The following is a 17848-nucleotide window of genomic DNA, read 5'->3' as shown; positions in this document are numbered from 1 at the left end:
GATTTCCTTCTCAAGTAAATCAGTCTTACTGGAAACATTCTGCACTGTTTGCATTTTTTTTTTTTAAACAGGGCCATTGTACATCCTGTATTCATAATTTTGCAGTAATCTAATATAGATAAAATCAAGGCCTGCACAAAGGTGTTCCTGTATCAACAATTTTGTAATTCATTTAAGTTTTCTCACTGTCCAGAAACAATATCTTATTAGTCGATGTACATGTAATTAGATTAGAGTCTAAAATTACCCCTAGTATTTTCAAGGTGGATTCCAATTTATAACTAATCTTCTCAATTAACAATGGGAATTAATCTTGTCTTTTGATCCTATCAGAAGAAATTCAGTCTTATCCCTTTTTTTTTTTTTTTTAGTAAACTGACATCAATTTAGCAATTAATGAAATATACTGTTGAACCCTATATAAAAAAAAATTAAAACCTTCAAATAGCCTCCCTAGAAAGGGCAACAGATCATTAAATAAAATGGGCAACAATGGAGATTCCTGCAGCATACCACATCTTGCATATGAACTACCAGAGAAAAAGCCATTCATTTTAACTCTAAAAGATCACATCACCAGAAAACCCTGAAACCAGGACATCACTCTGTTGGTCAGACCAGTACCACACAGTAGATGCAGTAGTAAAGCATAGTCCACCAAATCAAAAGCACCTGATAAATCAAATTGTAAAACAAGTGCCTGTTGACTTATAGACATCAAAAGTCTCCCTGTATCAGTGCTAAAGTACTTCGAAATCCCGATAGCGAACTATGTAGAATATCAAATTTGTCCAGAGTAACCAAACCTTCCATCAATTTTACCAAAAAGGAATAGACACAACCAATCTGTAGTTGGACACCAGTGAATAAGAGACTTTTAAATCTTCGACAATATGACTTAAAGAATAGAAAGATAAGTTGCTGAAGTTTTTCAGTGACAGTGATGACCATAAATTAAGAAAAATAAGAGAACATTATATAGGGCAAAAATGAAGATCTGAACTGTGTGCTAATTGAGTGGATTTGACAACAATATGCTATTGACTGGCTATGATGATCATGAAGCAAGCTAGAAAATGATTTATTTGCTAAGATGATATCTGAAGGAAACCTTACTCCTGAACAAATTTACAATGCTGATGAAACAGCTCTCTACTGGTGCTATGTCCCTAGTAAAACATTAACAGTAGGTGATGATCAAGCACCATTAGGGTTCAAAGATGCAAAGGACATGGCGGCTGTTTTTGTGTGTACCAATGCTGCAGGCATATACAACATCCGCGATGTTTCAAAGTTGTACGCCATCTACCTGTGAATTATTATACTAACAAGAGAGCATGGGTAACCAGAGAAATGTTTACTGTTTGGTTCAATAATCACTTTCTACCAGTAGCAAAAGCACATTGTAGAAGATCTGACCTGGAAGAAACCTAATGGTTATTGGTTCTAGACAACTGCTTTGCACATCCCTCTCAAGAACTTGTGAAAAATGTTTTTTTGCAATTTACTTACCCCCCCAATGTTACATCTTTATTACAGCTTTGTGACCAAGGAATTTTACGCTCCATGAAGACCAAATATAAAGACTTTTTTCTGAACTGAATGTTTGATGCACGGAACAGAGGTATAAGAATCCAAGACTTTTTGAGGAACTCTTGGATTCTTATGCCTCTGTTCCCTGCATCAAAACTCTGAGGATGCCATTTATGCTTGGAAAGATGTAACTAGATCAGCATTAAGAAATGTTTGGCACAAACTTTAGTCATCAACAATGTTTGATTAAAATGAACCTACAGATGAAGACTGAAGGTTTCAAAGAGAGTGATGAGAAGCTGATATCATACCTCATTGCTTATACCAGAAATCTATCAGCTAAAAGTGTTAATAAATTAGAGGAAGCTGGTATCAAAGAGGTGCTGAACATTGACAATGATGCAACTGTTGTACATTCCTTGAGTGATTGCTAAAATGGTGTTAAAGAAAAGCATGAGGACAGTAGTGATGACGATATTGTAAACACCGAAGGAAAAAAATCTTTATAGATATGATGACCTGGTGCAGTGACCAGTTAACTGCAGGCATTTATCAGTGAACATGAGATTATGGCAGTATGAAGGAGTCTATAGGACACTGCCCCCCCCCCCCCCCATGTCACTTCCCCCTTGGGCAGGAGCCAGAAGAGCAGGAACTAGTAAGTGTAAAAGCTAGAGGCACAGCCAGGTAATGAGGCCCAGAACGAAGCAGTGATGCCCCAGGGCATATGCCTCCATCACCTATGTGTGAATGGCCACTACTACAGTCACGCATACCAAGTCTCACCTGGAACCTTGCGGCTTTTGTATTTTGACCTGAGAACTTTAGGAACCAGGTCAGGGTCAAGTGTGCTACTGTGCTGAGAGACAATAAGGTACACATCCATTTTGACGTGGCGCCCGTGAGGAGGAGGGAGTGCTAGTCTCTCCTCCTTCAACTTTTAAGGTACCAGGGAAGGGGTTGGGGGGGGGGTCCCTCCACCACTAGCCCACCAGGGAAAGCTTTTTAGTGGGGGAGGATCAAGTCGGGTTCCCTGTCACAGGTCATACTGGACCTGCAGCATCCGGAGGGAGTGAGAACAGGGTTTGTATTTGAGTGTGGGGTCCGGAGGTCCACAGGACCCCTGGGGCTGACACTGACAGCACGGGCTACCTTGTCAGAGCAGGGAGAGGCTCTCCCCTTAACTCTGCCAGCTCCAAGCTTCCATAGGGTTAAGGCGGTAGAAACATGGGAGGATCAGAACGTAGGTCTCTGATCATGAGAGGGGAATACTAACGAGCTCATTTAAATTTAAATGAGCTCTGCAGTATTCCCTGGTACACTCATTGTTTGCCATGCTAGAGTCCTCTGATCATTCTCCGCAGGTAAATAGGGACGCTAGTGTGGTGCTAGTGGCCTCTAGCGACCACATTTACCTTTGATCATCTCCCTATTAGAAAACCCCAAATTGCTTACTACTCGACTCCAACTCCACAGCCCTACTGGATTCAGGAATATAACAGTGAGTGGAGGAGTGGCCTAGTGGTTAGAGAGATCTGGGCAAGTTACTTAACCCTCCATTGCCTCAGGTACAAACTTATTGTAAGCCCTCCAAAGACAGAGAAATATCCAGTGTACCTGAATGAAATTCACCTTAAGCTACTACTGAAAAGGTATGAGCAAAATCTAAATAAATAAACAAAACATGACCGTCAGCTATTTTTCTTACATCCAAAGCAGACATTTACATAAATTCTTTTTTTAGCAAATTAAAATTATAAGCCATCTCTAGCTACCAGAAACAACAGCTGATAAAAATCAGCTCTAACCAGTGTTGCCAGGTGGGCGGTTTTCCGCGACCCGCCGCGGGTAATTTTTGCCCGCAGCGGGTTGCAGTTTTTTGGGCTTGTTTTGGGGTTTTTCCGCGGTTTTTCGGGCCGCGGGGGCGGGGCTAGTGGCATTTTGGGCGGGGTTAGTGACGTTCTGGGCGGGGCTGATGACGGAGGGGGTGGGGTGTCAGGGGCGGGGTTTGACTTTGGGCGGGTTTTGAGCTCGATTGGGTGGGGAAAAAAATTTCCACCTGGCAACCCTGGCTCTAACACAAGACAGTCAATGGGAACTGATAATGGCTGGAGTTGTAAAATAAAAGAAGGTAAATAGGATCAAAAACTCAATTTTGCATGAAGTAATTGAAACCATTCCCCAACTACAAGAGTCTGAAAAACAGAATTACAGATAATGTAATTCAGGTACAGCATTTTCTCTGTAAATCTGGAAAAAACCCCAAAAAGGATCTGGGCTTTTTATTTGCTGACCTGTTTCTGTTTTGTGACATGCATGTCTTTAAACAATAGTTCTCAAAAACTGGGCAAAATCTTTTCTGTCATGATTTTCTTTCATCTCAAAAACCTCAAATAACCAGCCTCAATTTCTCCAGCTCTGTTACTGGGTTCTCTCACAACATGTAACTACAGTTCCTACAGGCCAAAAAGAAAATTATAAAACATTAACTCCCATGTTTGTCTTGGGTGTGCTCTGACTTTTCAGCTAGAAGGACAAAACTCTACTCTCTCTCGCTTTCTACCCTCATCCATTCTGCAAGCAAAAAATCTTCATATCTACAAGTTACAAGAATCACCATCAGCTTCTTTTCACTCTATAAGCCAGAGAAAAATCATTGCAGAAGTATCTCCAGAAACATCAAAGAAATATAGCAGGTTGAACAGAATCAGAGAGAAGAGGATATCTGGACCCAAAGCCTGCCCACATGAGCCATTTACAGTGAGTTGTCTGTTCCAGAGTACTTACTAACTCAAGATTTAAATCGAATTATGTATGTGCATATTCTCCAAACATAATATCCCAAAAGAAAATATATGTATAACTGAGTGCTGTAATGAATGCTTAGCCTGTGATTATCTTAAAAAAAAAGCAAACTGTTCTGCAGCTTAAGAAGAGAGCCTAGTCCTTCCTTAAATTTCTGAGTGTATTTTATTTATGAATATTTTGCAGTGCATGTTTACAATGAAGGTTAGGGCACATTCCCTAATACATACCCCTCTCACATAATATTTATTTTTTTTATTTATCAAGCATTTTCATAATCAAAACTGCTGCTCAAGTAAAGCATATCAGGAAAAAGAAATTCAACTGGCAATCCAATCTAGAAATACAGAACATCAGAAGAAATGTGTGCTAACTGCTAAATTTAAGAATGGTGGGGAGAATGGAAGGCTTCACCTCTCTTGACTAAGCTCTTATTTTCTGTTGCACATCCAAGGAAATAAGTCACTGAAGTTGTCTGTGGAAGGTTCTTTCTGAGCTGCACAAGGTTTCCAAAGACAGGCTGCAAGCCTCTTCAACAGTGAAATCACCATATCAGAGCCAGCAGCACTATCGCTATTGGAGGGCAGCAAACACCCTTCAATTTGAATAGATGAAAAAGAAACCAGAGCTCCTGCTGCTGAATCTACCTGCTACTTCACACAATCACTTGTGCCAGCAACGCAGGGAAGCCTTTCTCTGACACCAATACATTCCTTCCTAGATTCTGCAGCCAAACCCAGAGAAACCGCAACAGGAGTGGGAAGGGCCATCAGCTCACCTGGACTTAACTCCTCTGCCAGAAAAACCATCGCTTCTAGCAATTCCTCAATGGCTACAGATGAGTTTGTTAACAGCTGAAGTATCACTGAGTCAGAGGGAAACTCACACTTGTTCTCCTTCCACTTACCCACAGTAAAGACTGCAGGAAAATGCCAGCATGAAACGCCGTGATACAACTGCTCCTTTAAATAGTATGCTTTGCGCTGATTCCCGCACCTTAACTTTTGCTGAAACCTGAAGTGCTAGCGCCCAAGTTGAGTAAGCTGACCCATTATTCTGTAAGAACATACCTGACCTGCCCATGCTCCAGTCAAGCCATGCCCCCTTTAGAGCTGTACACTATGGGATTTCAGCACCAAGGGTGCATGCAATTCCTAATTGGTGCCAATTAACTTCAATAATTGTTTAACAGCTTATTAGCCAACTAAGTTGCACACACATCTTTGGAAAGTGCCCAAATTTAGGAGCACAAATCTGGGTATGGGTATGTGTGTATGTAACTATAGATCTATATGTTTAGAAGTAAAAGTGAAAGCATATTGATTGGGTGTCATCTTAGTTTTGTAAGGCAAATAATACAGGGCATACAAAAGCTGACCAAAACAATTATGCAATGGTATACACAGAACATTAAAAAAAATTGTTTTTCCTCCCACTTAATTTGGTAACTATGAAGACGACTCCAATCCCAAACAGTGTTACAGCTATCCTCTTCATTATCCTACTACGCCAACATTTCTGATGTTCCACAGATGGGACACGAGTGTTGAGGTTCTTCTGCCCCACCTGTAGCTAAAAAATATATAACATTGTTATATATTAAACTGTCAATCTACTAAGTTTAACCAACTAATTTTAGTAACAGCACATACAACTCAATTTGTTTCTAACACATTTATACCCTGGTCATTGATTTCTGATCAAATATATAAAAGTCAAAAATGCACAAGAAATATATGCAATAAAACACTATTACAAAGCTAAAGAGCTTTACTGCAGATGATGGAAATGGAGGACTAGGAGCTAGGTGAAAGATAAGAGTGGGGCTAGAAGACTGAGGGAAAAAAAAAGAGGCAGGGACAATGAGTCTGCTGGAGAACAGATGAAAGGGAAATGGGAAAAGCTGACAGGTAGTTGAGAGGTGAAAGGGAGGGGGACTAAGGATTAGAGGGTGAGAGAACACTAAATAGTAGCTTTACTGGGTGGCTGACAGAGTGGAGGTTTCTTTATACATAAAACACCGTTGGAACCTTTTTCTCATTTTTTTTTAATTTTATTTTTGTTACATTTGTACCCCACACTTTCCCACTCATGGCAGGCTCAATGCGGCTTACATGGGGCAATGGAGGGTTAAGTGACTTGCCCAGAGTCACAAGGAGCTGCCTGTGCCTGAGGTGGGAATCGAACTCAGTTCCTCAGTTCCCCAGGACCAAAGTCCACCACCCTAAGCACTAGGCCACTCCTCCACTCCTAACCCCCCCCAAACCCACCTCCCGCTCCCCCCGTTTTCTATTTCTGTTGATGGCTCTCTCATTCTCCCTGTCTCCTCAGCTCCAAACCTTGGGGTCATTTTTGACTCTCCTCTCTCCTTCTCTGCTCATATCCAGCAGATCACCAAGACCTGTCATTTCTTTCTTTACAACATCTGTGAAATCCGCCCCTTTCTTTCCAAGAACTCTACCAAAACCCTCATCCACACCCTTGTCACCTCTCGTTTAGAATACTGCAATCTGCTTCTTGCTGGCCTCCCACTTAGTCACCTCTCCCCTCTCCAGTCGGTTCAAAACTCTGCTGCCCGTCTCGTCTTCCGCCAGGGTCGCTTTACTCATACTACCCCTCTCCTCAAGTCGCTTCACTGGCTCCCTATCCGTTTTCGCATCCTGTTCAAACTTCTTCTACTAACCCATAAATGTACTCAACTCTGCTGCTCCCCAGTATCTCTCCACACTCGTCCTTCCCTACACCCCTTCCCGTGCACGCTGCTCCATGGATAAATCCTTCTTATCTGTTCCCTTCTCCACTACTGCCAACTCCAGACTTCGTGCCTTCTGTCTCGCTGCACCCTACTACGCCTGGAATAAACTTCCTGAGCCCCTACGTCTTGCCCCATCCTTGGCCACCTTTAAATCTAGACTGAAAGCCCACCTCTTTAACATTGCTTTTGACTCGTAACCACTTGTAACCACTCGCCTCCACCTACCCTCCTCTCCTTCCTGTACACATTAATTGATTTGATTACTTTATTTTTTGTCTATTAGATTGTAAGCTCTTTGAGGAGGGACTGTCTTTCTTCTATGTTTGTGCAGCGCTGCGTACACCTTGTAGCGCTATAAAAATGCTAAATAGTAGTAGTAGTGTAATATCTTTTATAGCTAATTTAAATACTGGGTGGGGGAGGGGTCTGTGTTGTGGGTTGGATATGCAGAAATTTCACTTTGGCTTGCCCCTCAACCCCCCAATACCTGGCTTGCCCCTCTTACCTCTCCAAATATTTCTTTCTGGAGACACTGTTGTACCATTTACTGAATCCTAACATTCTTATTTTCAGCCAATTAGTTAACCTAACCCTTTCTGACAAGTGATTGTCACTGTGTTGTTGGTTCAAAAGTGACTGATGTGATGCCATCTAGCCTTGAGCTTTCCCTCCTTTCCTTTTTCACTTCTACAGATTTATATTTCGTATCTTACTCTATTACCATCTTCCACCATCTCCAACCCCCCCTCCTACACAAAAAAAAAAAGCTTCGACTGAACATTTTATCTGCACTTTTTAAATCCTTCTTCTAAACTGGATTTCAATATCCTTAAACACATACGAACCTTTATTAAGGAGTCCCGTAGTTTGCAGATTTCTTTTTTCAAATCTTCAATGCTGCAAGTTATATTGTCACACGCTAATGTGAGTTCCTGTGGTGAATCCATTTCTAGTACTACCTATTAAAAAAATGGTTACTTCGCATGCTACAAAAACACTTATCACAAGCTTGGTTTCTACTAGTAAAGAAAATGACATGAAAAGACTGATTAGTAGCTTATTTCAAGCCTTACATTCACTAGGCATAAACAAACCACATTTGTTGTACTTCACCTTGGGTGAATTTTTTCAAAAAGGTAGCAAGGAATCAAGCAAGCAAATAAATATCTGATTGTAGAGTGTTGACCAGATTCAAGTTATTTAATTCAACTATACATTCCACCTTTTTTTCAGATTGGTTATTTTGAGTTTATTTTGTATTACTTTGTATACAAATTATTTTCAAAGACGAGGAAGTGGTAGAACTAGAGGACATGATCTGAGGTTGTGTGGAATAAACACAAAGGATCCTAAAATAGAAAGAGAATAGTAGCAAAATAAAAAACCCTTAAAAGACTGCATGGCTATTGATGTGTTATGAGTTTCAAAAAGAAAAAAATGTTAGATACAGCTGGGATTTTATTTGAGTATTCAGTCTCCCTGCTGGCTCGCTTGGACCATTAAATTGATTTGATGTGTTATGATGGGCAGGAGTGATGCTTTGATGGCAACTCCAGAAGTAGGGAAGTAAAGCCAGTGCCGGATAGAGTTCTATGTTCTATGCCCCATATATGGCAAACAGATCAGGATGGGTCAGAGTGGACATCTAAAGCATCTCCAGTAGTTGGGAACTAAGGCCAGTGCCAGGCGGACTTCTACAGTGTGTGTACCAAAAGTGGAAAAGACAGATCAGGATCAAGTAAATGTATTTTATACCATATTCATATCACATGCTATCAGTATGGGTGCTATGTAACTAAGATGTTCTCTCCTCCGCCACTGAAAGTTGAATTTAGTATAAAATATTGTTAGGTAATAACATTGTTGGATTGTTGGTTTAATCATCAATTGATAATGAACATGACTGTTGGGCAGACTGGATGGACCATGTAGGTCCGTATCTGCCATCATCTACTATGTTACTGAAAAGTCAACTAATATAACTGGTTATTCAAAGACTTTTTATAACCTGGTAGAGTGGCTTGCTAGTCAAAACATATTTCCTAGTTTATTAGTAATGGTTTATAAATTAATACCTTGTGAGGATTTACAGGCAACTGGCTAGTTATACTTTCCACTACAGTTGTCAGTTGATTACATTGCCGATTTAATTTCAGCAAAATAGTTAGCATTTCATCATAACTGCAAAACAAAAAATGTTTATTAATTATACACTATATAAAAATCAATTTCCATGAGCAAAATCTATGGGGCCTCATTAGTTTTGTTCAGAAAGTTTTATTAAATTTTGTTGATTACAAAAACAAAGAATAAAATACATTTGTAGAGTTTATAAAAAGATACAAAAATGAGGGGAAAGTGAAGCATTTTACTAGAACTTAGACAGCTAAAGATCCCTACACAAAAACTGACTTGTTCTGTTCTCCTAGTAGGAGGTGTATTTATTCTATGGTTTGGCGTAATAGGATTTTTGGTGTTCGATAATGCTGTTCTGAAATGGCAGGTTTGCTTTATAGGTCTGGAATGTATTTTTGTTGGGGTTTATGTAATCTCCAAAGTGCCTGGTAGTGGAGAATTTGTGTTGCTGTACTGATTCCAGAATCTGTATATCATATGCACTGAACAACTGAGAAAGTGTAATTATGTAAGCTAGAGCTGTCACTAGTAGGCTGGTTTATAACTTGGGGGACGGAGGAACCTGCAACAATGAATTTTCACCTACAGCAGTGTTTCCTAAGTAGGTCCTGGAGTACCCCCTTGTTGGTCAGGTTTTCAGGCTATCCACAATGAATATGCATGAAAGATTTGCTTACAATGGAGGCAGCATATGCAAATCAAATCAATCTAAAGCATATTCATTGTAGATATCCTGAAAACCTGACCAGCAAGGGAGTACTCCAGGATGGACTTGGGAAACACTGACCTAGGGAACTTAGGGGTCCTTTTACTAAGATGTGCTATAAAATGGCCTGTGCTGGTGTAGACGTGTGTATTGGACGTGGGCAGGTCCATTTTTCAGCGCAACCACAAAAAAGGCCTCTTTTTTTTGGCTGAATATGGATGTGCGGCAAAATAAAAATTGGTGCGCGTCCACTTTGGGCCCGAGACCTTACTGCCACCCATTGACTTAGCAGTAAAGTCTCACACGTTAACCAGCCGGTAATCGTCAGGACGCGTACACTGCGGATTACTGCCCGGTTAATGCCACACGCTGGAAATTTTCCGGCACGTGTAGTGGACACATGTAAAAAATGAAATTACCACCCAGGCCACGCGGTAGCCGGGCGGTACTTGCCGACGCGACTTAGTAAAAGGGCCCCTTAATATCCTTGCACTGGCCCTACTCTCGTGGATGCAATAGATCATGTGAGTTTAAAAAAAAAAAAAGCACAAAAGCTTAAAATATTTAAACATATATTTTAACTTTTACCTGGCTTCTGAATACATCAATTCAGATAATTCCTCAAATGTTCCTTCCTTCACTTGCATCTCTGTAGCAGCATCTAGAATTTTCTTTTGATCTTTACTTTTTATACCAATCTAAATTAAAAAGTTTAAACTATTCAGCATACATTCATATTTGATATCAAAATCAGCTAAAGCAAGATTCTCAAAGGCCATCTCATTAATTTGTATATTAATTTACCACAAATGAACTGGGTTGCTTCCAATGCTCTTTGTAAGTGGATGAATTAAGATGCTGCTTAAAGGCTAGGACAAAGATTCAAAAACATCCAGTTTACTTTAAGAGGGAGAAGGTATGGTGTAATGGTAAAATCAATGGACTGAGAACCAGGGTCATGGCAAGCCCAAGGATATATGCTGCCCTAGGCAAACCTTCAACCATCCCCTCCCAGGGGGCAGCTCAAGGGCCTCACCACCAACTGCTTGCCCCCCCCCCCCCCGGGTCCAGTATTACCCCCTTCCCCAGGTCTAGCATCCCCCTCCTCCTCCCTACCCCTCCACAACCACTGGGTCCAGTACCTCCCCTTCCTATCTCCAGGGCCACCGAGAGACTCAGCCAGGCTGCCACCACTGCCCCCCCCCCCTCCACTTGTGCTGCCCACCCGCCCCCTTACTTTCCTGTGTGACTGCTGCTGTCCTCTCCTGCTCCTGTGTGCCGGGACCCGGATGATTGCATTTTAACACGTTAATGCAATCATCCAGGTCCTGGGCAGCACGCAGAAGGAGCAGGAGAGACAGACCCGGAAGCAGGTGCTGGGCCCGGAGAATTTTGCCAGTAGAGGCCCACATTCAAGCGCTGACCAGTCCTGCCCTCCCCCAATGTGTTTCCTGTCATGGGGCAGGTAGGACGCAGCAGCGCTTGAGCATGAGCCTTTACTAATTGGTGTCACGCTGGTGTTGAGTACTTTTGCAGCTGCCAGGAAAGACAGGGCAATAGTGGTGGCAGTAGGGGAAAGGGATGGGAAGGGGAATATGAGAGACTCTTGTACTGCTGTGCCACCACTGCCCACCAAATGTAGCCACCCTAGACAGAAGCCTGGTTGGTTTAGTGGCAGCGTCAACCCTGACCAGGGTTCAAATGCCATTTCCCCCAACTGAAATGCATTTAGGCTCATTTTCAAAGCACTTAGCCTCCCAAAGTTCCATAGAAACCTATGGAACTTAGCCTCCCAAAGTGCTTTGAAAATATGCCTCATTGTGACCTTTGGTCCATCACTTTCTATCCTACTACCTCAGGTATCCACCTTATAGTGTAAACTTTAGAGCAAAGACAAACCTGAATTGTAAAAATGCTTTTTGAATTTTCCTTGAATGATAAGGTAGGCTAAAAATTGAAGTACTTTTTCTTAACTGGCTTAACTACATATGAGCACATAAAAGCACAGAATCATATGTGTACCTTTTTTGTCCTTCTGGGGAAACCACTGCTTACCCCTGGGGGATGCCAGGTGCTTATGATCTGGATTTGCCACTATTTGAAACTGGATGCTAGGCTAGATGGACCTTTGGTCTGACTCAGTCTAGCAATTCTTATGTTCTTATGCAAATCTTTTACTTTTTAAACGGTAGCAATTTTACCTAAGCAAGGTGATTTTTTTTAAACAAGCTATATAAAAATGATGCCTTTTAGAGCTTTGTGCAAACAAATATTACAAGGTACAATAAGCAAAATTAGAACAAAAACAATGATTATATGAAAAAAAAACCAACAGATGGCATCAGTATAGTTCAAAACAAAAGTGGAAAACAAAGATCATTGAATGTTCCTTAGCCAAAAAAACCCCACATCTATTAAGAAACACTAATGAACCAAAAGATGAGCATGTGCCTTCTTTGTCCTTCTGGGGAAACCACTGCTTATACCTGAGGACCAGGGAGGCAATGACAAACTAGTCCGCTAATATGCCGCCAAGAAACCATCACACAAGTGGAAGCCCAAATAACTTATTCACCACTTAGTATTTCAGTACAGGGGACTCTATACCTTTTTAAAGAACCATAAGTTATTTTGCTTTTTTACTGTGTAATCTCAAATTTTTAGTGCTGTTAAAATAAATTTCATACAGGCAAACATGTGCTCAGAGGAATATTGGGTACTCCTTAGTGACTAACCAATATCGCCTATTTTAATCATTGCATACACAGCTGCATTATGCTATTGTTTTTAAACGTGAGGCTTTTTTATGCAGAATGATTATAATGGGTGATATGTTTTGGTTACCTACTAAGGAGTACCCAATATTCTTCTGAGCACAAGTTTTTTTTTTCCTATATGAAATTTTTTATTTTAAAAACAATATGAAGAGCACAAAAATTGTATAAAATATGTATTAACACTTTCTGTGAGCAGTGGAATTGTTTGGGAATGTTCTACATATATAGCTGGATACATAGGTGCAACAATTTATGCTTGCTCTCAAAGCTGACTGAACGGTTGTTTTTTTGACTGACTGATGATCAAACACATGTTCTCCATTCCAGACAATTGGGATTCCACAACGGTCATAGTACCAAGACCATCATCACTGCTCTACTGAGCAAACTCCTTCCCATAATAGAGACTGGTAAGGTTGTTGCTAGTTCCTTGATTTATCAGCAGTTTTTGATCTTATCGATCACTCACTTCTTTTGACCAGTCTTGCTGAAATAGGTTTGTCAGGGAAAGTTCTCTCTTGGTTTTCTTCCTTTTTGACTTTTTTTTTCGACAAAATGCCTTCATCAACTTCTACAATTCGTTCTACCCCCTATGGTGCTCCACAGGGTTCTCTTCTCTCACTACTAATCTAATATTTTCATTAGTCCATTATTAGCAATAAATCAAGAACATGGTATATCTTTATACACATATGGTGATGATATTTTGTTCTGGTTGCTGTTTTGTCTCCAGATTTCCGGAAACTTCAATTATGTCTCAAAACTATGGCACCAAAGAAAAAAACAAGATGATCAAGAGGAATAGCAAAACCTTCAAAAGCAAAAATCTCAAGTGCAAATAGGTAAACAAGAATGGACCTGCATCAAAATAGGCATTTTTAGGGCATAGGATCTCTTACAGCACACAGTTGTTTCAAGTTTGCGCCTCACCAAGAAGTCTTATCTACAGAACTCTTTGATCCTATATTATTGACGAGACCCTTTTGAAAACAATATTTATTTCAATCCACAAGAACTTTACCAAAAATAAGTTTATGGCCACTTATCTTGCTCCAAGCAAACTCCAATGCTGGATCATTAAATGGCACGTTCCTGTTTTGCTTCAAAACTATGGCAACCCAGTTTATTGAGAAAACTCACAATCAACAGCAGGAAACAAAAACAGCGGAGATGACCGAAGTAGGGACAATACACCAAGGTGCAAAATTCTCCGTTATTAAGTGTCTTCAAATAACTCAACATGGGTTGCCTTTTGGCCTTTCGACCTGCATCAGGAGTCTGAAGAGCATGCTTCACTGTTACAATCAAAATTCAAGCTTAGGGACACCCGAAAATTGTATATCACAAGTAAAACTGATCTCATTCAAAGAAATGCTAGTACTGTCAAGGATTATCTTTCCATTCATTTACAACTTGAGAAAACTGAGATTATAATAATAGTTATGATAGGAATATTTAAGGGTAAGGTTACTTCACAGGCATAAAAAAATCCATTGAACATCAAATTACACTGGTCTACAAAAAAACAAACAAACCTTTTTTTCTGTAACAAGAACAAAACACATTTTCTGGAAGATAATTCTTCCCTGAATCCAGATCTCATTTCAGAATTTCTGTATCAGCCTCAGTTTTCATGTGATAATGGTTTTTGTAAATGCTTGTGTCGGCGTATGTACTCCAACATAACCACAACATACTGTTCTCTTCCCATCGCCCAAAACCTAAAAATTCTTGGAGTGACCATCGACCGAAACCTCACACTTGATACTCATGTGAAGCATACAACGAAGAGAATGTTCCACTCAATGTGGAAACTCAAAAGAGTAAAACCTTCCTTCCCGAGACACATCTTCCGCACCCTGGTACAGTCAATGGTGATAAGTCACCTGGACTACTGTAATGCACTATACGCTGGCTGCAAAGAACAAACTATCAAAAAGCTCCAAACAGCCCAGAACACAGCCGCCAGACTCATATTTGGAAAAAATAAATATGAAAGTGCTAAACCCCTAAGAGAGAAACTCCACTGGCTCCCACTCAAAGAACGTGTCGAGTTCAAGATCTGCACGATAGTACACAAAATTATACACGCAGACGCCCCAATCTACATGCTAAACCTTGTGGACTTGCCTCCCAGAAATGCTGTAAGATCATCCCGCAAATATCTCAATCTGCTCTTCCCCAGCTGCAAAGGACTGAAATACAAACTGACACACGCCACCACCTTCTCCTACTTGAGCGCGCAGCTGTGGAATGCTCTACCTACAGAACTGAAAGCTATTGATGATTTAATTAACTTTCGCAAATCTCTGAAAACTCATCTCTTCCAAAAGGCCTACAAGGAAAATACATAGCCTACAAACTACCTCAACAAATCACACAATCACTACAGCTCACCTTTAACTTATCTAACACTTCCCATCTATCCTCCCTTACCCAATCTGTAAACAATAATAATTATACTTGTTATCATGAAATGACAATGCTTATCTTCTCTTACCAACATTCAAACTATAAGAATTGTACCTCTTATTACGAAATGATCATGTCATAACCACACTCTGTAAGCCACTTTGAGGCTACAAATAGGTGGGAAAAAGTGGGATACAAATGCAATAAATAAATAAATAAATTATATGTATCTGGCAAAATGACACACTTCTGCTACAAGAGTTCCAAAAAAACTGTGTCAGTTCACAAAGAAATCAAAGATATAAGCAACATAAGAGTAAAGAGAAGTGAAGAAACATACCTAAAAAGATTTCCTTCCTGATTTCCTGTGGTACTTTGCCTTGGGAACATCTCTCTGTAAGGTCCAGCAGTAGTCTGACAACATTGCGGCATTCCATTTGCCTTGATAACGCTTTTCCATTTGATAAATGTCCTGGTGGAACCGTTCTAACGGATTCGATATCATTACAAAAGACCATGTCACCTTCCTTGGAGAAATATTCAGAAAAAATAGCATGTCAGTCACAAAAAACACTCACTTTCGTATCACAAGAAAGAAGATTCCATCCTTTTACTCTCGAACCTAAAAGCTCAGCCTGTTGCTTTGACAAATTTAAATCACGAACAAGATCGTTGAGATCCCCTTGTGTCAAAAAGTAGGGCACATTTGATTCACAGAGGTCCTGAAATGATGGGTCGGTATGCATATCCCCTTCTCTGTCTTCTGCATGTTCGTCACTGTATTCATCTTCACTCACTATCAAATTCTCAGGAGGCACTGGTACTGGCAATTCTTCACTGTAACATACAGGTCTTATAGCAGATGGTAAGTTAGGATATTGCACAGTTTTCCTTGTTTTCGAGGTGATTCCTGCTATTTTTGTCAGACAGAAATAAGTCTGTTGTGTGATCAGTTGGTTCCCTCCAAATCATGGGAACAGCAAAGGGCATGCGACATCTTCCTTTTAACCAGCCTGTCAGGAGTGTAACACACATCAAACAGCAAATGTGGGGAGCCTATTTGCGGTCCTGTTCCTTACACCCAAAATATAGTTCGTAGCACTTTTTTACATGAGGATTAAGTTTTCGTTTTTGTGAGTTTTCGTTTTTGCGATTTCAGAGTAAACTCTCCACAGATATAACAAAAAGAATTTGGGCTATTTGCACAGGTATGAGGCATTTCTTCTGACATGACACAAAACACAAACCTTCACAAACGTAGAACTACAAGCAGTCACTTCCAACAGCAATTGTTGACTGAACTCTCAATGCTGAGATACAGGTGGCAACTGACGCAACAGAACGTGTTTGAACATGTTCGAGCATGACTCATGGGCAATGTTGCCAAACCTCCCTTATTTCCTGGTGGTGGCTTTCTAAACTAAGGGTTTTGAATTGTAATTTCTAGTATATTTCAATTGTTTTTCCAACAATTACAACTGCTGAATTAAATTAATCCACAGCAGCAGGGCCGCCGAGAAACTTGGCCGGGCCCGGGACAAGGCCGCCTTGCCCCCACCGCAGCCCCGCCCCCGAGGTTGCCGCTCCCCTCCCCCTCCGAGGTTGCCGCTGCTGCTCCCCCGAGGGCGGGATACAGGGAGGGAAGGAGACCCGAAGGGGGGAGTTCCGCCTCACAGGGAGGTGAGAGGGAGAGTCGCACCGCGGGGTGATTTAAATACAGGGGGCCGGCCCGGTGACAGACGATCAGAGGGCGGGTGGGACTGGCACCGGGTCCCCCTTGAAGGCCCGAGCCCTGGGAATTTTGTCCCCCCCACCCCCCTCGGCGGCCCTGCACAGCAGGGTACCAAAATGCAGCGTTTTCAAGGATTTTTATAAAAAGGGTAGTGTGTCACAAGAAAACTGAGCCCGATAGGCAAAAACTGATTTCATTTTCGAATTCAGCACCCATGACTTAGCTAAGAACACCATTCACATTCTTTGTAACAAAAATGCCGTTTACCAGTGTTATTAAAGCTCCAATCGGACCAGCTTTAAAGGACCCTAATATTAAAAATGTGACAAAATATAAACTTTCAAAATTAACTCAAGCTGCTTCAAACACACACCCACAGTGGCCAGAGTTTCGCCAATACAGCTATGTCAAGGTGCTATAAGTTTCTCAGCTTAAAACAGCATTTCTCTTCTGAAAGAATCACCATAACTTCTTCTGTACGGAAGTGAGGGCTCTGAGGCTTTTTCCCATTGAATATTTTTTGTACTCCATAGGACAAATTTGTTATTTAAAGTACTGTTTGCTTGCTTTATTGACAGAATTTTGAGAGATACCACAAGGAGTACCAAAATCAGCTGAAGTCAAAGAAAACAAAAACAAACCCTAGTAGACTTTCTGATGGACTGTGCTCATTTCAGGTGGTATGCAAAAGTTCATTTACTTCTCTTACATGGATAGCTAGGATAAAAGGTAGGCAAAATGATCTCCTCACTAATGTGAAAGGAGGTGGCCACCTTCAGCAGAAACTTAGGACTAACTTATTGTGATGCAGTTGTATGTATGGCTTGTACACCGATTAAGCTGAAGTGAGTAGGTAAACTACTCTCCATGTTGATACTTTTCATCAATTCAAAAAACAGTTTCAGGAGGGAAAAAAGCCACAATATTCAGGTCCCATAGAGCAGCTGTTGGCTTGGAAGTTTCCTATGAAGACAATCCTGCATGAATTTGGT

The 17848-nt window shown here is 40.9% G+C and overlaps 1 protein-coding gene across 1 annotated transcript in view; it reads right to left on the bottom strand.

Moving 5' to 3' along the window:
- Positions 1-4507: 4507 nt before the first annotated feature.
- The window catches only part of ASZ1 (ankyrin repeat, SAM and basic leucine zipper domain containing 1), a 295162-nt gene continuing 281821 nt past the window's right edge, over positions 4508-17848 (bottom strand). Inside the window, exons 11-14 of the mRNA XM_030217097.1 lie at positions 10524-10633; positions 9169-9274; positions 7939-8052; positions 4508-5910 (exon numbers count right to left, since the gene is read on the bottom strand). Of these exons, the coding sequence (XP_030072957.1) occupies positions 5749-5910; positions 7939-8052; positions 9169-9274; positions 10524-10633 (492 nt within the window). The 3' untranslated portion in view covers positions 4508-5748. The remainder of the gene's footprint in view (positions 5911-7938; positions 8053-9168; positions 9275-10523; positions 10634-17848) is intronic.

This window comes from Microcaecilia unicolor, chromosome 10, assembly GCF_901765095.1.
Source record: "Microcaecilia unicolor chromosome 10, aMicUni1.1, whole genome shotgun sequence".
Taxonomy (NCBI): domain Eukaryota; kingdom Metazoa; phylum Chordata; class Amphibia; order Gymnophiona; family Siphonopidae; genus Microcaecilia; species Microcaecilia unicolor.
This window is presented reverse-complemented; position numbering and strand designations above follow the sequence as displayed.